This window comes from Vitis vinifera, chromosome 3 (genome assembly GCF_030704535.1).
Source record: "Vitis vinifera cultivar Pinot Noir 40024 chromosome 3, ASM3070453v1".
NCBI lineage: Eukaryota > Viridiplantae > Streptophyta > Magnoliopsida > Vitales > Vitaceae > Vitis > Vitis vinifera.
In genome coordinates this window covers 2,482,994-2,501,969 of record NC_081807.1, presented here as the reverse complement: position 1 = coordinate 2,501,969, position 18,976 = coordinate 2,482,994, and the positions used below count along the sequence as shown (strand labels likewise).

The 18,976-nt window shown below is 38.6% G+C and overlaps 8 protein-coding genes across 8 annotated transcripts; 1 reads left to right on the top strand and 7 right to left on the bottom strand.

Annotated features, from left to right (window-relative positions):
* Nucleotides 1–2,111: 2,111 nt before the first annotated feature.
* Nucleotides 2,112–2,669, bottom strand: LOC100248641 (auxin-responsive protein SAUR67-like). The gene has a single exon (XM_002279136.3). It carries the CDS (start codon nucleotides 2,614–2,616, stop codon nucleotides 2,170–2,172), a length of 447 nt encoding a protein of 148 aa, XP_002279172.1. The 5' UTR covers nucleotides 2,617–2,669; the 3' UTR covers nucleotides 2,112–2,169.
* Nucleotides 2,670–3,811: 1,142 nt separating this feature from the next.
* Nucleotides 3,812–4,413, bottom strand: LOC100253738 (auxin-responsive protein SAUR67). The gene has a single exon (XM_002279115.4). It carries the CDS (start codon nucleotides 4,326–4,328, stop codon nucleotides 3,882–3,884), a length of 447 nt encoding a protein of 148 aa, XP_002279151.1. The 5' UTR covers nucleotides 4,329–4,413; the 3' UTR covers nucleotides 3,812–3,881.
* Nucleotides 4,414–5,690: 1,277 nt separating this feature from the next.
* LOC100258885 (auxin-responsive protein SAUR68) lies at nucleotides 5,691–6,254 on the bottom strand. The gene has a single exon (XM_002279096.4). The coding sequence runs from the start codon at nucleotides 6,203–6,205 to the stop codon at nucleotides 5,759–5,761; it is 447 nt and encodes a 148-aa protein (XP_002279132.1). The 5' UTR covers nucleotides 6,206–6,254; the 3' UTR covers nucleotides 5,691–5,758.
* A 1,214-nt stretch (nucleotides 6,255–7,468) lies between these two features.
* On the bottom strand, nucleotides 7,469–7,970 carry LOC100264057 (auxin-responsive protein SAUR67). The gene has a single exon (XM_010647807.3). It carries the CDS (start codon nucleotides 7,903–7,905, stop codon nucleotides 7,492–7,494), a length of 414 nt encoding a protein of 137 aa, XP_010646109.3. The 5' UTR covers nucleotides 7,906–7,970; the 3' UTR covers nucleotides 7,469–7,491.
* An 867-nt stretch (nucleotides 7,971–8,837) lies between these two features.
* Nucleotides 8,838–9,450, bottom strand: LOC100241775 (auxin-responsive protein SAUR67). Its single transcript, XM_002279048.4, has one exon. It carries the CDS (start codon nucleotides 9,355–9,357, stop codon nucleotides 8,911–8,913), a length of 447 nt encoding a protein of 148 aa, XP_002279084.1. The 5' UTR covers nucleotides 9,358–9,450; the 3' UTR covers nucleotides 8,838–8,910.
* A 4,277-nt stretch (nucleotides 9,451–13,727) lies between these two features.
* On the bottom strand, nucleotides 13,728–14,355 carry LOC100252039 (auxin-responsive protein SAUR68). The gene has a single exon (XM_002279016.4). The coding sequence runs from the start codon at nucleotides 14,256–14,258 to the stop codon at nucleotides 13,812–13,814; it is 447 nt and encodes a 148-aa protein (XP_002279052.1). The 5' UTR covers nucleotides 14,259–14,355; the 3' UTR covers nucleotides 13,728–13,811.
* A 2,656-nt stretch (nucleotides 14,356–17,011) lies between these two features.
* On the bottom strand, nucleotides 17,012–17,909 carry LOC109122300 (auxin-responsive protein SAUR66-like). Its single transcript, XM_019218826.1, has 3 exons — nucleotides 17,844–17,909; nucleotides 17,625–17,765; nucleotides 17,012–17,296 (listed from the first exon to the last, which is right to left on the bottom strand). Exons 1-3 carry the CDS (start codon nucleotides 17,907–17,909, stop codon nucleotides 17,012–17,014), a joined length of 492 nt encoding a protein of 163 aa, XP_019074371.1.
* LOC100245123 (auxin-responsive protein SAUR68-like) lies at nucleotides 17,908–18,633 on the top strand. The gene has a single exon (XM_019218896.2). It carries the CDS (start codon nucleotides 18,112–18,114, stop codon nucleotides 18,556–18,558), a length of 447 nt encoding a protein of 148 aa, XP_019074441.1. The 5' UTR covers nucleotides 17,908–18,111; the 3' UTR covers nucleotides 18,559–18,633.
* Nucleotides 18,634–18,976: the final 343 nt, after the last annotated feature.

The window sequence follows — 18,976 nt, the reverse complement described above, 5'->3', positions numbered from 1 at the left end:
TGTACTTTGTATCCCAAACTCCTCCTCAGACATTTGGAAAAGCTCTCTCATGATTTCACTGTCAAGATACGCCAAGGGAATCACAAAGCGTCTTCTGTCAGAGCTGTAAACAACAAAATGGCCTTTATCAGCCACTGATGATGTGCTGCAGCTTTCTTCATCCACACCCTCATTGATTCTTTGTAATGAGATCCTTTTCCTTCCAAAGGCAGCCATCTTCTGCCACTTCCTTGCCATTCTGATGAGCTTCTTGGGACTGATTATGCTGTCCGAATCTCAATTTTGAGGGAGAATAATTCAAGCAAGGATGTTGAGAAAGAAATGAGATTTGCAGTTAGAACACTAGAAAGGTGATGTTGTGCTGAGTGGAAGGCAATGCAATTGAGCTATTATATATATTAGGACTCCCAGCACAGCGCCTTAAATGTAACCTTCTCTGTGTTAGGCTTGGTTGGGTGCAAAACCATGTGCTGCATGGACAAGGAGGGGCCTTTAGGAAGTGGCTGAGAAGGTACTGCATGAAGACTCAAAAGCTCAGCCACACAGTATATCTGGTCCTATCTGCCAAGTGGTTTTGTGACAATAGATCCAATCCCTTTAGCTGGAAACTATCAATTGATAGTCTGAAGAAAGACTGGAAATAAATGGATCATGGAGGGAACAATTTGCAAACAGACCCTTTGCCTACTTATATCAATTGGGTACATTAGGGAATTTTAGAGATTCATGGCTTCAGAACCCAAAATGTACAAGTCATCTAATGCCTTCACACATAAACTGACGATCCTCATGCGTGGGGCTGCAGATGGAGATTAAACCAAACTAAAAATCCAAAACATTACCATCAATTTTTAAGGTCCTGCAATCCCCACATTCTAGTTGATGACCCCCATAGGAATGTGGGACAGAGTTTCGGACCCAAACAAGGCACATGGCTTGCATACAATGCAAAGGGAACAGGTGGGATTTGCCAAAAATTGAAGATAGCTAGACATGTTTGACTTCTGTTCATTGACTACTATACAATTCATATAAGATATCATTAGCCGTATGTTACCTTTCTCCTCCCCTGTTTTCCCAGCAGCAAACACAGTGATAAGAAAAAAAGAAACAAAAAAATGTAAAGAATGTTACCTGTTTGTAAATGGGGTTTCTGAGCCAAACCAATATATATAGCTCCTGTTCTGAACTTTTCAAAAATGTGGTTTTCATCAGATAAATCCATGGAGACCCCTAAACTAAGACAAGAGAGACAAGCAGCTATAGCTCTTGGATTGACTCAAAACTCAACTTACAAAGAGGTTGTTTTGTTTTCATTTCCCTGTTTCTTTTGTTTGTCACTGTGTTTGGCTGCTGGGAAAACAGAGGAAAGTAGTACATGGTTTGTAGTCCCATATATGAATTTGACAGTGCTGCCTTGAGTCTTTGATTCTGTTCAAAATCCCTGATATTGCTTATCAATTAGGACTTGGGGCTTGCAGGAGCCTCAAAAATTGAGAGCTCTTGATCTCCTGGGGAAAATGTTGATGCAAAACCATGTGATATGTTACATCATCAAAAAACAAATACATGGTAGCAATGTTTTTTTATGTTGCTAATCAGTGAATCAAGGTGCATACAGAGTATGATATTTACTTATATTTGTTTTGTGGTTTGACGACAGCTAACAACCAATTTAGCTGGCAGTTCATAAATCAGAGGATTCTTTATTAAATACTAGATCAAAGAATACCTCCAGAGCTAACTAATTCATGCAACCAGGTTAAGTCCCTTTAGGTGAAATTTGAATATTGAAAATATGGAAGGTTTGGTATGCTTGTGTCTATTCTGAGACTCTAAGAATTCTGGGATTCAATATATATGCATATATATATATATATATCAATCAAAGAACAAGGTTCACTTCTTATAAAATAAATAAATAAAACAATCAATGAAATTTCCCCTATCTGATGAAAAAAAAGTAATATTATCAGTTCAGCAATGTAGTATTGCCCTGGCACTATTTGGATAGATGGTTGCAATAACCTTGTTTACCATTTTGAGGCACTCTGCTGTCATTTATTGGGAAAAAAAGAAAGCATGAAGAAAATACTTGGAAAATTCTCTTGGTGTTTATAGTCAAACTAAAACTGTGTGGATGATTTACAAAGTTTGAGCACAATTGCTTCAGAAAGCACATAAGAGCATTTGTTCATTGTTATGTCCTTGAAGGATGTGTGAAGAAGCAGAACAGCTACTGGAAGCTATAGACATAATCAAAGCTCTCTCCAAATCTTTTGCTACACCATGTTGGATGAATGAGATTACATAGTCCATGAAGACTGAATCACATGGCAATATGATGGGGCCTTCACTTTGTATTCCAAACTCCTCCTCAGACATTTGCAAAAGCTCTCTGAAGATTTCATTGTTGAGATACACCAATGGAATCACAAAGCGTCTCTTATCAGAACTGAAAACAACAAAATGGCCTTTATCTGCCACTGCGGATGTACTACAACCATCAGCATCCAAAATCTCATCTGTTCTTGGTAGAGTGATTCTCTTCCTCTTCATGGCAGCTATCTTCTGCCACTTCCTTGCCATCTTGATGAGTTTCTTGGGATTGATCATGCTTATTCACTTGAGTAAATAAGAGAGGAAACTTTGAACAAGCGAAGAACTAAGATGGAATTGTTGTTATGTTTGGGATGCAGGATGGAAGTGGGTCAGTTATATAGTAACGAGGCCTGAGACAGTAAATAATTTGAATCCTCCATTTTTTGGGGATTCAATGAATGCAAAGCCACATGCAGGTTGGACCACACGGCATTGAGGGACAGCCAGGCAGGCAAGTTTGGTTGTGTTATGCAAGCAATGCTTTCAGGCAGATCATAGCAGAAGACACCTCTTGCATTTTTTTAAGTTATCCACAGACATAGCAGAAGATACATATCCTTACATGTTGCTAAGTGATCTGCAGACATATTGGCTCCAATGAGTTGAGGTGTCGGCTCATTCCAACCGCAGAAGTCTATGCATTGGATAAGGCAAAAGAAAGCTAGCACAATAGCATTTGGGAAAGCTAAGATGGACCTCTCAAACATCCGCCTCAAAATGGGAGGTGCCAGCTCTTACCAGGAATCACTTCAAAGGTATCATCCATTAAGAAGTTGCCTCTCCAACCTGACCATGGACCATAGTCTGGTCGCCGTTAGAGGCCATTTCTCTCACTAGATACACCTAGCAGCCTGTTACAATTGCTATAAACATTTCTTTCAGGTCAGTGAAAGTTGGTAAATACTGTTGAAGTTCAGCCCTGTTGCAAATCTAGTAACAATGCCTTAGGCAAGAAAAGCAGGGTTTTATGCTGGGGCCATCAGGCTTGACATTGAACCTTTGTGGAAAAGCTGAGGAAGTCTGAATGAGATATTGCTTTAAAAGCCCATTTTAGATTGTTCTATGATCCAAGTTTGTTCAAATTTGAATTTTCAATGGTTACCAATATTAACTAAAATGTTTTAATGGAGACAGTACATTTGAAGATTCATTTACAACACATTTTATCTGATGAGCTGCAGCTTCTCTCTTGTAATTAATTGAGAAAGAACAGTGAGCAATTTATAGTAATTTTGTATTTGATTCTTCTATATTAGTGTCATTTTTTCTCATAGTTTAGATGATGAATTATATTTCCAAGCAAATAAATTGAGTAATGGCTTTGTCCTGGGAATATCTGGTTAGATGCTGCAGCAAATATGCTTACCATTTGATGGCAATAAGCAATAACTACAAGCAAGACAAGAAGACATGAAGAAAATGCTTTGAGAATTCTCACTATATATATTATCAAACAAAAATTTTGTTGGATCATTTACAAAATTTAAGTGTAGTTTTCTTCAGCAGGCACAGAAGAGTAATTGCTCATTGGTCTGTTCTTGGTGGAAGTATGAAGAGGATGAGCAGTTACTGGGAGCTATGGACATGATCAAAGCCCTCTCCAACTCTTTAGCAACACCGCGTTGGATGAATGAGATCACATAGTCCAAAAAGACTGAATCACATGGCAGTATGATGGGGCCTGTACTTTGTATCCCATACTCCTCCTCAGACATTTGGAAAAGCTCTCTCATGATTTCACTGTCAAGATACATCAAGGGAATCACAAAGCGTCTTCTATCAGAGCTGTAAACAACAAAATGGCCTTTATCAGCCACTGATGATGTGCTGCAGCTTTCTTCATCCACACCCTCGTTGATTCTTTGTAATGAGATCCTTTTCCTTCCAAGGGCAGCCATCTTCTGCCACTTCCTTGCCATTCTGATGAGCTTCTTGGGACAGATCATGCTGTCCGAATCTCAATTTTGAGGGAGAATAATTCAAGCAAGGATGTTGAGAAAGAAATGAGATTTGCAGGTAGAACACTAGAAAGGTGATGTTGTGCTGAGTGGAAGGCAATGCAATTGAGCTATTATATATGTTAGGACTCCCAACACAGCGCCTTAAATGTAACCTTCTCTGTGTTAGGCTTGGTTGGGTGCAAAACCATGTGCTGCATGGACAAGGAGGGGCCTTTAGGAAGTGGCTGAGAAGGTACTGCGTGAAGACTCAAAAGCACAGCCACAGTATATCTGGTCCTATCTGCCAAGTGGTTTTGTGACAATAGATCCAATCCCATTAGCTTGAAACTGACAACTGAACAAAGACTGGAAAATAAATGGATCATGGAGGGAACAATGTGCCAACAGATCCTTTGCCTGCTTATATCAATTGGGCACATAAGGGAATTCTAGAGATTCAGGGTTTTAGAACCCAAGAAAACCAGAAAATGTACAAGCCATCCAATGCCTTCACACATTAACTGAAACCTCCCTTGTATGGGGCTGCACATGGAGAGTAAATGTAAAAGCATTAACATCTACTTTTCAATGTCCTGCCAGCCCCACATTCTAAATGATGACCCCCATAGGGAAAACAGAGGAAAGTAGCACATGGCTTGCAGTCCAACATATGAATTTGACAGTGCAGCTTTGAGTCTTTGATTCTGTCCCAAATCCCTGATATTGCTCATCAATTAGGATTTGGGGCTTGCAGGAGCCTCATAAATTGATAGCTCTCAAGCTCCTGGAGAACATCTGGATGCAAAACCATGTGATAAGTTACATTATTGAAAATAAATGCATGGTGGTCATGTTTTAACTGTTTCCAGTCAGTGAATCAAGGTGCATACAGAGGATGATATTTCCTCCTGCTTGTTATGTGGTTTAAGGACAAATTGTATCCAATTTAGCTGGCAGCTCATAAATCAGAGGATTCTTAATAAACTACTGGAACATAGGACACTTCCAGAACTATTACTAAGTCATGGAACTAGGTTAATCTCATTGAAATCTGAAGATTGAAAATATGGAAGGTTTGCAGGCTTGTGTATATTTGGACACACTACAAATTCTGGGATTATATAGATAATTAGATATAGATATAGATATGTGTATATATCAAACCCAGAACGAGGTCCACTGCATATCCAAAAAAATCAATGAAATTTCCTTTATATAATGAAAAAAAAGTTAATATTATCAGTTCAGCAATGGAGTATTGCCCTGGCTCTATTTGGTTAGATGGTTGCAACAACCTTGTTTACCATTTTGAGGCAATCTGCTGTAATTTATTGGGAAAAAAAGAAAGCATGAAGAAAATACTTGGAAAATTCTCTTGGTGTATATAGTCAAACTAAAACTGTGTGGATGATTTACAAAGTTTGAGCACAATTGCTTCAGAAAGCACATAGGAGCATTTGTTCATTGTTGTGTCCTTGAAGGATGTGTGAAGAAGCAGAAAAGCTACTGGAAGCTATAGACATAATCAAAGCTCTCTCTAAGTCTTTTGCTACACTGCGTTGGATGAATGAGATTACATAGTCCATGAAGACTGAATCACATGGCAATATGATGTGGCCTTCACTTTGTATTCCAAACTCTTCCTCAGACATTTGCAAAAGCTCTCTGAAGATTTCATTGTTGAGATACACCAACGGAATCACAAAGCGTCTCTTATCAGAACTGTAAACAACAAAATGGCCCTTCTCTGCCACTGCTGATGTACCACAACAGTCAGCATTCAAAACCTCATCTATTCTTGGTAGAGAGATTCTCTTCCTCCTCATGGCAGCTATCTTCTGCCACTTCCTTGCCATCTTGATGAGTTTCTTGGGATTGATCATGCTTATTCACTTGAGTAAATAATAAGAGAGAAAACTTTGAACAAGTGAAGAACTAGGATGGAATTGCTGTTATGTTTGGGATACAGAATGGAAGCAGGTCAGTTATATAGTAATGAGGCCTGAGACAGTAAATAATTTGTATCCTTCATTTTGTGGGGATTCAATGAATGCAAAGCCACATGCTGGTTGGACCCCAAGGCACTGAGGGGCAGGCAAGTTTGGTTGTGTTATGCAATCAATGCATTCAGGCAGATCATAGCAGAAGGCACCTCTTGCATTTTGCTAAGTTATCCACAGAAATAGCAGAAGATACATATCCTTACATGTTGCTAAGTGATCTGCAGACATAATGGCTCCAGTGAGTTGAGGTGTCAGCTCATTCTAACTGCACAAACTGATCTATCTCATTGGGTAAGGCAAATGAAAACTAGCACAAACTGATCTATCAGTTATATCATTTGGGAAAACTAAGACCGGCCCCTCAAACATCTACCTCAAAATTGGTGGTGCCAGCTCTTACCGGGAATCTCTTCAAAGGTATTATCCATTGAAAAGTTGGCTCTCCAAACTGATTCTGGACCATAGTTTGTTTGCCACTAGAAGCCATTTCTCTCACCAGATAAGCCTAGTATCATTTTACTATTGCAACAAACATTTCCTTCAGGCCAGTGGAAGTTGGTAAATACTGTTAAAGTTCAACCCTGGAGCAAATCTAGTAACAATGCCTTGGGAAAGAAAAGCTGTTGGGGGCATCAGGCTTAACATGGTTCTCTTGACCTTTTGGAGAAGGCTGAGGCAGTCTGAATGAGATATTGCTTTAAAAGCCTGCTATAGTGTGTTCTATGATCCAAAATTCATATTTGAATTTCAATGGCTACAAGTATTAACTAAAATATTTTGATGGAGAATAAATTTTGAAGAATTCAGAAGGTCTTACACTTTGGCAGTCTCAAATAAGATGGCTTTCACTAAGATGACAATATAATTGATTCTTTTTTTATTATAAAAATAAAAAAATAAAAAAATCCACAGTACTGATTTGAATCATAAAAGGAGTTTATGACACTTCTCCAGATATTTGATCAAACGATGCTCTTAAGTTGATATTGACCAGACTTCTTGATAAAGGCCACCAGGAGAACAATGTAAATCATGTCCACCCTGTTGGCTATCAATGCTGCTTAACTCTATTTAGTTACTTTATAATGGAAGAAAAACTGAGAAAAGTTTTGGCAATTGTAAAGTATGTATCACTATACAATTGTGTGGATCATTACAAATAACAGTTAATAGCTACAAACAAGTAATTGTTGGCTTATATGTTCTTGATGGGAAGACAATAGTGAGCAGCAACTGGTGGCAAGGGAGAAGAGCAAGGCTTTCTCCACATCTTTAGCTACACCTCGTTGGATGAGTGGGAGTATGTACTCCATGAAGACTGAATCACAAGGGAGAGTTATAGGCCCATTGCTTTGCAGTCCAAACTCCTCCTCAGCCATCTTGAAGAGCTCTCTTAAGATATTATTGCTGAGATATGCCAAGGGAATCATAAACCGCCTCTTATCAGTGGTATACACAACAAAATGGCCTTTGTCAGCCACTGATGTGCTACAATTGTCTGCATCAACATCAACTTTGGTTCTTGGTGAAGAAATTGTTTTCCTCCCAAGGGCTGCTATCCTCTGCCACTTCCTTGCCATTTTGACTAGCTTCTTGGCTCTCTATACTATGGATGGATGACTTTGAGAAAGAAGAGAAAAGAAGATTTAGATCTTAGAGTTTTGAAAAGTTTTTGCTATGTTGAGTGGAAGGCCATGGAAGTGGATTATATATCAACAGGGTTTTAGACACTCCATTTAACGAAGTTTCTTCATGCCGTGATTCTTTTAGTACAAAACCATGTGATTAGTTATATTGTTGAAAAACACATGCACCACCCTGTTTTTTCATGTTTCAAATCAGTGCGTCAAGGTGCATACCAAGGATGAGATTTCATCCCATCTCCTTATGTGATTTGAGGACACATCATATCTAATTTAGCTGGCACCAAACTATTGAAGTCAGTTTGACAGTAGTTTCAATATGAACTACTTGATTTCCTTCTATTAATTATAAGAAGAGACTAAAATTTTTCTTGGTAGAAGTTGGACTGTTGAAATACCATTGAAAAATCAAACTTCTTAGAACATAAAGTAGAACAAATCATCAACACAACTAAGAATGAAAATTCAACAGCAACAGTCCTCTGTTTGTGAGAGATCATTGGAAGATATCTGGTAATATTAGACAAGATTTTGCATTCCCTCAGTAAGGCCCTTTCATGAAAGCTTATTACCATAGAATATTCATTTGGCCATCAATTCTTCTGTTTCAATTTCAACACATTCTAGCTGATGAGCTGCAGCTTCTCTCTTGTAATTAATTGGCAAAAACATGTAAATGATTCACAGCAATTTTGCATAAAATTATTCTAAATTGAGTTATTTTCCCTCATAGTTTGCATGATGAATTATCTTACAAAGAGAACAAATCAAGTAACGGCTATGTCCTGGGAATGGTTAGATGGCTGCAACAACTATGTTTACCATCTTGAGGCAATAAGCAATAAATCAAGGAGGACAAGAAAAACACATGAAGAAAATGACCTGAAAATTCCCATTAGACTAAAATTTTGTGAATCATTACAAAGTTTAAGTATGATTTCTTCAGCATGCACATAATAGTAATTGCTCATTGTTCTGTTCTTGATGGAAGTATGAGGAGGATGAGCAGTAACTGGAATCTATAGATAAGATCAAGGCCCTCTCCAAATCTTTTGCAACACCACGTTGGATGATTGAGATCATATAGTCCATAAAGACTGAATCACATGGCAATATGATGGGGCCTGTAATTTGTATCCCAAACTCCTCCTCAGACACTTGCAAAAGCCCTCTGAAGATTTCATTGTTGAGATACACTAATGGAATCACAAAGCGTTTCTTGTCAGCACTGCAAACAACAAAATGGCCCTTATCTGCCACTGATGATGTACTACATCTATCAGCATCCAAAACCTCATCTGTTCTTGGTAGAGAGATTCTCTTCCTCCTCATAGCAGCCATCTTCTGCCACTTCCTTGCCATCTTGATAAGTTTCTTGGGATTGATCATGCTTATTCACTTGAGTAAATAAGAGAGAAATCTTTGAACAAGTGAAGAAAGGAGACCTTGATCTTAGGAATCTAGGATGGAATTTCTGTCTTGTTTGGGATGCAGAATGGAAGCAGGTCAGTTATATAGTAATAAGGCCTGAGACGGTAAATAATTTATATGCCACATTATGTGGGAATTCAATGAATGCAATGCCATGTGCTGGTTGGACCACAATGCCATTGAGGAGCAGGCGAGTTTGGTTGTGTTATGCAATCAATGCATTCAGGCAGATCATAGCAGAAGACACAAGAACATTTTGCTATGTTATCTGAAGACATAATGGCTCCAGTCAGTTGAGGTGTTATCTCATTCTAACCACAGAAGTCTTTGAATTGGCTAAGGCACAAGAAAACTAGCACAAACCGATCTAACAGTCATGCTATCTGCGAAAGGTAAGACGCACCCCTCAGGCATCCACGTAACTCTGTGTTAGGATTTGGAGGGTGCAAAACCAAGTGCTACATGGACATTTGCTGCATGGACAAGGAGGGACCTTGAAGGAGTGGTTGCGTCTGGTGCTGCTCTTGGCTCCAGAGTCAAGATGGGAGCATAGCCACAAAATATTTCTGGTCCTATCTGCAAAATGGTTTAATGGAAAGAGAAGGAAATATTTGCCGCCAGGCAAATAGGCACCGATATATGGCTATGCTCCACCTTGACCCTTCTGAGCCGCTGGACACAGCCACCCCTTGAAGGCCCCTCCTTGTCCAGGCTGCACATGCTTCTGCACCCAACCAATCCTAACACTACAAAAGTTACATTTGAGTGACTGTCTTGGGCTTAGTAATATATAATAGCTTCCTTGAACTGCCTTCCACTCAGCACAACACCTTTCTGTGTTCTAACCTCAAATTTCCTCTCTCTCAACATTCTTGCTTGAAGTATTCTCCCCCTGACTTGAGAGTAATACAGTATGATCAATTCCAACAAGCTCATCAAAATGGCTAGGAAGTGGCAGAAGGTTAGTCGCAATTGGAAGGAAAAGGATCACCTTGCAAAGAACAAACAGGGATGTGGATGCTAACTGTTGTAGTACATCATCAGTGGCCAATAAGGGGCACTTTGTTGTTTACAGTTCTGATAGAAGATGCTTTCTGATTCCCTTGGGGTATCTCAATACTGAAATCTTCAAAGAGCTTTTGCAAATTTCTGAGGAAGAGTTTGGCATACAAAGTGATGGCCCCATCATACTGCCATGTGATTCAGTCTTCATGGACTACATAATCTTGTTTATCCAATGTGGTGTTGTAAAAGACTTGGAGAGAGCCTTTGTTATGTCTATAGCTTCCAGAACTGTTCATCTTCACACTTTCTTCATGAACAGAAGTACAATAAACAACCACTACTATGTGCCTTCTAAAGCAACTAGGCTCAAATTTTGTAAATCATTCATACAATTTTAGTTTCATACATATATCAAATTAATTTGACAAGTACCTTTTTTTTTCCAAGTTCAATATTGATTACCATAATTATTTATAGTCTTTAGTCAGTTAATTTCAAGCAATATGCAAAGCCCATCAGATGCCATCTGTTGAAAGTGAAACAGAACAATCTCTGACCTCCCAATGTGATACTGTTAGTTTCATTTAGGAATATTAATTTGAAACAGCCCCAAATGTTTATACTATGAAGTTAGTAAATATTTAGGATCTTCCAAAAGGATTTTATTGAGGACAGTGGGAAAATCTCAGTCAGTATGAAGATTGAACCCAACAAGAAATCCAAAACTTGGCCATCTATTTCTCAGGGTCCTGCAAGCCCCATATTCTAATTGATAAGTTTAATAGGAATGTGGGAAAGAATTTAAGACCCAAAAAAAGTACATGCCTAGTATAAAATGCAAAGGAACTAGGTGGGATTCACAGAGTGGTAAATTTTGAGATCTGGGAAAATTTGATATCAAATTTATGTATGGTATCACTAGCCATATATTACTTTCCCCGTTTTATTCAGATGACTTTGTTTTCATTTCTCTGTGTCTTTTATTCACCAATATGTTTTGGCTTTTGGAAACAAGGGAAACTAGTACATGGCTTGCAGCATTTGACTCTGTCCAAAATCCTCTAGGGTGAACATCAATTAGAAGATGGTGCTTGCAGGAACCCCTAAAAGATGATAGCTTCTGAGCTGCAGGGGAAACTTTTGATGCAAAACTATGTGATGAGTTACACTATCAAAAAACTAAAGCATGGTGGTCAAGTTTTTTTAAGTTGCAAATCAGTGCATCAAGGTGCATACAGAGGATGATATTTCCTCCTATTTGTTATGTGGTTTAGAGACACATCATTGCCAATTAAGCTGGAAGATCATAAATCAGAGGACCTTCTTTGAAGCACTGAAAAAAATAAAAAGAACTGCTTTAGCAAACCAGGTTAAGCCGAATTGGATGGTAATTTAAGAGTGAAATTTTGGAGGTTTTGGTTCTGAGAATCTAACACTCTCTTGGTCCCATGAGGTTTTTCTTTCACAGAATTAGGATGCAGTGTGAAGAAATTAAACAGAAGTTAAAAACTTTTGATGGGAAGTCTAATAATTTGAAATCACCTATTGCAGAAGTATAATCTATATGGGAAAAAAGATGGTAAGTTTAATAGGACTTGCAGTAGCTACTTTCTTAAGCATAATAGAGTTTGTCCACAACTCATTTTGAGGCAATAAGCAATATACTCGGAGGGGAAAATGAGAAAACATGAAGAAAATACTATGAAAATTCTCATTATGTATATTATCCAACTAAAATTGTGTGGATCAATTACAAAAACCAAATGCGATTTCTTCAGAAGACACATAATAGTAATCGCTCATTGTTCTGCTCTTGATGGAAGTATGAAGAGGATGAGCAGTTACTGGAAGCCATAGACATGATCAAAGCTCTCTCCAAATCTTTTCCAATACCACGTTGGATGAATGAGATCACATAGTCCATAAAGACTGAATCACATGGCAGTATGATGGGGCCATCACTTTGTATTCCAAACTCCTCCTCAGACATTTGGAAAAGCTCTCTAAAAATTTCATTGTTAAGATACACCAAAGGAATCATAAAACGTCGTCTATCAGAACTGTAAACAACAAAATGGCCCTTATCAGCCACTGATGATGTGCCACAGCTGTCTGCATCCACCCCCTATTGAATCTTTGTAATAAGATCCTTTTCCTTCCAAGGGCAGCCACCTTCTGCCACTTCCTTGCTATTCTGATGAGATTTTTTGGACTGATCATGCTGTCCTACCAAGTTAGAAGAAGAATAATTAAATCAAGAATGTTGAGAAAGAAAGGAGATTTTCAGCTAGAACACTAGAAAGGAATTGTTATGCTGAGTGGAAGGCAATGCAAGTGAGCTATTATATATTGGAGCCCCTTAATTGTAACCTTCTCTGTGTTAGGGTCAGTTGGGTGCAAAACCATGTGCTGCATGGACAAGGAGGGACCTTTAAGAAGTGGCTCTGAAGGTACTGCATGAAGAGTCAAAAGCACAGCCACACAGTACATCTGGTCCTATCTGCCAAGTGGTTTAGTGATAATAGATCCAATCCCTTTAGCTGGAAACTGACAACTGATAGTCTGAAATAAATGGATCATGGAGAGAACAATGTGCCAACAGATCCTCTGCCTGCTTATGTGTCAATTGGGTACATATGGGAATTCAAGTCATGGTTTTAGAAACCAAAAAAACACATAATGCACAAGCCATCCAATGCCCTCACATGCCATCCAATGCCTTCACACATTAACTGTAGAACTGATCAATTAGGATTTGGGACTTGCAGGACCCTCAAGAATTGATAGCTCTAGAGCTCCTGGAGAAAATTTGGATGCAAAGCCATGTGATAAGTTACATTATTGAAAATAAATGCACAGTGGTCATGTTTTTTTATGTTTCCAATCAGGGAATCATGGTGCATGCAGAGGATGACATTTCCTCCTATTTGTTATGCAGTTCAACGACAAATCATATCCGATTTAGCTGGCAGCTTAGAAATCACAGGATTATTTATGAAGTACTGGAGCAAGAAGTAATTCCAGAGCTAACTAATTCATGGAACCAGGGCAAGTTCCATTAGATGAAATTTGAAGATTGAAAATATAGAAGGTTTGGATGCTTGTGTCTATTTGGACACACTACAAGTTCTGGTTTGATATATTAAAATCCCATTTGGAGAAAAGGTCCCCTGCCTATCAAAAAAATCAATGAGGTTTCCCTTATATAATGAAAAAAAAAGTTCGGTAATGGAGCATTGCCCTGGCACTATTTACTTATACGGCTGCAACAACCTTGTTTACCATTTGGAGGCAGTAAGCTGTAATTTACTGGGAAAAGCAAATACTTCGAAAATTCTGTTGATGTATATACTATATAGCCAAACTAAAACTGTGTGGATGATTTACAAAGTTTGAGCACAATTGCTTCAGAAAGCACATAGGAGCATTTGTTCATTGTTGTATCCTTGAAGGATGTGTGAAGAAGCAGAACAGCTACTGGAAGCTATAGACATAATCAAAGCTCTCTCCAAATCTTTTGCTACACCATGTTGGATGAATGAGATTACGTAGTCCATGAAGACTGAATCACATGGCAATATGATGGGGCCTTCACTTTGTATTCCAAACTCCTCCTCAGACATTTGCAAAAGCTCTCTGAAGATTTCATTGTTGAGATACACCAACGGAATCACAAAGCGTCTCTTATCAGAACTGTAAACAACAAAATGGCCTTTATCTGCCACTGCGGATGTACTACAACCATCAGCATCCAAAACCTCATCTGTTCTTGGTAGAGAGATTCTCTTCCTCTTCATGGCAGCTATCTTCTGCCACTTCCTTGCCATCTTGATGAGTTTCTTGGGATTGATCATGCTTATTCACTTGAGTAAATAAGAGAGAACTTTGAACAAGTGAAGAAAGGAGACCTTAATCTCAGGAGTCTAGGATAGAATTGTTGTGTTTGGGATGAAGAATGGAAGCAGGTCAGTTATATAGTAATGAGGTCTGAGACAGTAAATAATTTGTATCTATCATTTTGTAGGGATTCAATGAATGCAAAGCCATGTGATGGTTGGACCACAAGGACATTTAGGGGGAGGCAAGTTTGGTTGTGTTATGCAATCAATGCACTCAGCCAGATCATAGCAGAAGACACATCTTTTTACATTTTGCTAGGTTATCTGAAGACATAATGGCTCCAATTAGTTGAGGTGTTATCTCATTCTAACAACAGATGCCTATGTATTGGCAAAGGCACAAGAAAACTAGCACAAACCGATCTAACAGCCATATTATCTGTGAAAGGTAAGACAGACCCTCAAACATCTATGTAACCATGTGTTAGGCATTGCAGGGTGCAAAACCAAGTGCTACATGGACATGTGCTGTATGGATAAGGAGGGATCTTGAAGGAGTGATTGCACCTGGTGCTGCTCTTGGTTGGAGAGTAAGGTGGGAGCATAGCCACAAAATATTTCTGGTCCCATCTGCAAATGGTTTAACTGAAACTAAATATATCAGAGAAGAAACTATATGCTGCCAAGCAGATAGGCACGGATATATAGCTATGCTCTTCCCTGACCCTTCTGACCTGCTGGACACAGCCAGTCCTTGAAGGCCCCTCCTTGTCCAGGCAGCACATGCTTCTGCACCCAACCAATCCTAACACTACAAAAGTTACATTTGAGTGACTGTCTTGGGCTTAGTCATATATAATAGTCTCCTTGAACTGCCTTCCACTCAGCACAACTACACCTTTCTGTGTTCTAACCTCAAATTTCCTCTCTCTCAACATTCTTGCTTGAAGTATTCTCGCTCTGACTTGAGAGTAATACAGTATGATCAATTCCAAGAAGCTCATCAAAATGGCAAGGAAGTGGCAGAAGGTAGCTGCAATTGGGAGGAAAAGGATCTCCTTGCAAAGGACCAACAGAGATTTGGATGCTGACTGTTGTAGTACATCATCAGTGGCTGATAAGGGGCACTTTGTTGTTTACAGTTCTGATAGGAAACGCTTTGTGATGGCCCCATCACACTGCCATGTGATTCATTCTTCATGGACTACATAATCTCATTTATTCAACGTGGTGTTGCAAAAGATTTGGAGAGAGCCTTGGTTATGTCTATAGCTTTCAGCAACTGTTCATCTTCTTCACACTTCCTTCATGAACAGAAGTGTAATAAACAAGCACTACTATGTGCCTACTGAAGCAATTAGGCTCAAATTTTGTAAATCATCCACACAATTTTAGTTACATATATATATATATGTGTATATATATATATCAAAATGATTTTCCAAGATTATCTTTCAAGTTCATTATTGCTTACCATAATGTTTATATAGTCTTCAGTCAATCAATTTCAAGCAATATGCACAGCCCATCAAATGTCATGTGTTGAAAGTGAAACAGAACAATCTCTGGCCTCCAAATGTGATACTGTTAGTTTCATTTAAGTATATTCATTTGAAACAGACACAAATGTTTATACTATGAAGCTAGTAAATATTTAGGATCTTCCAAAAGGATTTTATTGAGGACAATGGGAAAATCTCATTCAGTATGAAGATTAAACCCAACAAGAAATCTAAAACTTAGCCATCTATTTTTCAGGGTCCTGCAAGCTCCATGTTCTAATTGATGAGTCCCATATAGAGGATGTGGGACAGAATTTCAGACCCAAACAAGGTACATGCCTTGTGTAAAATGCAGAGGAACCCGGTGGGATTTGCAGAGAGTGAAAGATTTGAGAGCAGGGCATATTTGATTTCCATTTGTGGATCACTATCTAATTCATATATGGTATCACTAGCCATGTATACTTGTCCTCTGTTTTAACCATATGACTTTGCTTTAATTTCTTTGTTTCTTTTATTCACCAATGTGTTTGGCTTTCTGGAAAACAGGGGAAACTAGTACTTGTAGTACCATTTATGAATTTGACAGTCATTTGAGTGTTTGATTCTGTCCCACATCCTCTATATTGCACATCAATTATAAAATGGGGCTTGAAGGACCCCCCAAAAAATGATAGCGTTTGAGCTCCTGGGGAAAAATTGTACACAAAACCATTGTGATACGTTACAATATCGAAAAAAATACATGGTAATCATGTTCTTTTTAATGTTGGCAATCTGTGTATTGAGGAGCATACAGAGGAGGATATTTTGTCCTATTTGTTATGTGGTTCAAGGACATATCATATCCAATCTAGCTGGCAGATCTAAAAACACAGTGTATGGTAATTTAAGACGGAAATTTTGGAGGTTTTGATTCATAGAATCTAACAATTTCCCTGTCCCATGAGGTTTTTCCTTCACAGGAACAGGGTGCACCATGAAGAAATTAAACAGAAGTTAAAAACTTTTGATGGCCAATAATTTGAAATCACCTATTGGAGAAGTATAATCTATATGGGAAAAATGAATGGTAAACTTAATAGCACTTGTAGTACCTACTTCTCTAAGCATAACAGATTTTGTCCACAACTCATTTGGAGGCAATAAGCAATATAACCTATGAGAAGACAAGAAAACATGAAGAAAATACTTTGGAAATTCTCATTATGTATATTATCCAACTAAATTTGTGTGGATCAATTACAAAAATTAAGTGTGATTTCTTCAGAAGACACATAATAGTAATTGCTCATTGTTCTGCTCTTGATGGAAGTATGAAGAGGATGAGCAGTTACTGGAAGCCATAGACATGATCAAAGCTCTCTCCAAATCTTTTCCAATACCACGTTGGATGAATGAGATCACATAGTCCATAAAGACTGAATCACATGGCAGTATGATGGGGCCATCACTTTGTATCCCAAACTCCTCCTCAGACATTTGGAAAAGCTCTCTGAAGATTTCACTGTTAAGATACGCCAAGGGTATCACAAAGCGTCTTCTGTCAAGCTGTAAACAACAAAATGGCCTTTATCAGCCACTGATGACGTGCTGCAGCTGTCTGCATCCACACCCGTATTGATTCTTCCCAGTGAGATCCTTTTCCTACCAAGGGCAGCTACCTTCTGCCACTTCCTTGCCATTCTAATGAGCTTCTTGGGACTGATCATGCTATCCAATTCTCAAGTTCGAGGGAGAATACTCCAAGCAAGAATGTTGAGAAAGAAATGAGATTTTCCTTCAGAAAAATAGAAAGATATTGTTGTGCTGTGTGGAAGGCAATACAAGTAGGTTATTATATATTACTCAGCTCCAAGAGATAGCCCCGAAATGTAACTTTCAATGTGTTGGCAACGTAGAATGCAAAACCATGTGCTGGATGGACAAGGAGGGACCTTGAAGGAGTGCTTGCATCTGGTGCTGCTCTTGGCTCCAGAGTCAAGGTGGGAGCATAGCCACAAAATATTTCTGGTCCTATCTGCAAAATGATTTAATGGAAAGAGAAGGAAATATATGCCGCCAGGCAAATAGGCACCAATATATGGCTATGCTCCACCTTGACCCTTCTGAGCCGCTGGACACAGCCACCCCTTGAAGGCCCCTCCTTGTCCAGGCAGCACATGCTTCTGCACCCAGTCAATCCTAACACTAAGAAAGTTACATTTGACTATTTGAGTGACTGTCTTGGGCTTGGTAATATATAATAGCTTCCTTGAACTGCCTTCCACTCAGCACAACAACACCTTTCTGTGTTCTAACCTCAAATTTCCTCCCTCAACATTCTTTCTTGAAGTATTCTCCCTCTGACTAGAGAGTAATACAGTATGATCAATTCCAAGGAGCTCATCAAAATGGTAAGGAAGTGGCAGAAGGTAGCTGCAATTGGGAGGAAAAGGATCTCCTTGCAAAGGACCAACAGAGATGTGGATGCTGACTGTTGTAGTACATCATCAGTGGCTGATAAGGGGCACTTTGTTGTTTACAGTTCTGATAGGAGACGCTTCATGATTCCCTTGATGTATCTCAATACTGAAATCTTCAGAGAGCTTTTGCAAATGTCTGAGGAGTTTGGGATACAAAGTGATGGCCCCATCATACTGCCATGTGATTCAGTCTTCATGGACTACATAATCTCGTTTGTTCAACATGGTGTTGCAAAAGACTTGGAGAGAGCCTTGATTATGTCTATAGCTTTCAGAAACTGTTCATCTTCTTCACACTTCCTTCAAGAACAAAAGTACAATAAACAAGCACTACTATGTGCCTACTGAAGCAATTAGGCTCAAATTTTGTAAATCATCCATACAATTTAGTTTCATATATACGTCAAAATAATTTTCCTAATATTTTTTTCAAGTCGTTCATTGCTTACCATAATGCATTTATAATCTCCAGTAAATTAATTTCTAGCAATTTGAACAGCCCATCAGATGCCACGTATTGAAAGTGAAACAGAACAATCTCTGACCTCCCAATGTGATACTGTTAGTTTCATTTGGGAAAACTAATCTGAAACAGCCCCAAACGTTTATATTATGAACCCAGTAAATATTTAGGATCTTCCAAAAGGATTTTATTGAGGACAGTGGGAAAATCTCATTCAGTATGAAGATTAAACCCAACAAGAAATCCAAAACTTTGCCATCTATTTTTTAGGGTCCTCCAAGCTCCATATTCTAATTGATGAGT

Coding starts and splice junctions, on each gene's coding strand:
- LOC100248641 (XM_002279136.3), bottom strand. CDS start 2,616: ATGATCAATCCCAAGAAACTCATCAAGATGGCAAGGAAGTGGCAGAAG.
- LOC100253738 (XM_002279115.4), bottom strand. CDS start 4,328: ATGATCTGTCCCAAGAAGCTCATCAGAATGGCAAGGAAGTGGCAGAAG.
- LOC100258885 (XM_002279096.4), bottom strand. CDS start 6,205: ATGATCAATCCCAAGAAACTCATCAAGATGGCAAGGAAGTGGCAGAAG.
- LOC100264057 (XM_010647807.3), bottom strand. CDS start 7,905: ATGGCAAGGAAGTGGCAGAGGATAGCAGCCCTTGGGAGGAAAACAATT.
- LOC100241775 (XM_002279048.4), bottom strand. CDS start 9,357: ATGATCAATCCCAAGAAACTTATCAAGATGGCAAGGAAGTGGCAGAAG.
- LOC100252039 (XM_002279016.4), bottom strand. CDS start 14,258: ATGATCAATCCCAAGAAACTCATCAAGATGGCAAGGAAGTGGCAGAAG.
- LOC109122300 (XM_019218826.1), bottom strand. CDS start 17,909: ATGTGCTGCCTGGACAAGGAGGGGCCTTCAAGGGGTGGCTGTGTCCAG. Junction 17,766..17,843: donor AGCGGCTCAGAAGGGTCAAG/GTGGAGCATAGC, acceptor ATCATTTTGCAG/ATAGGACCAGAAATATTTTG. Junction 17,297..17,624: donor ACGTTGCCAACACATTGAAA/GTTACATTTCGG, acceptor TGTTGTTTACAG/CTTGACAGAAGACGCTTTGT.
- LOC100245123 (XM_019218896.2), top strand. CDS start 18,112: ATGATCAATTCCAAGGAGCTCATCAAAATGGTAAGGAAGTGGCAGAAG.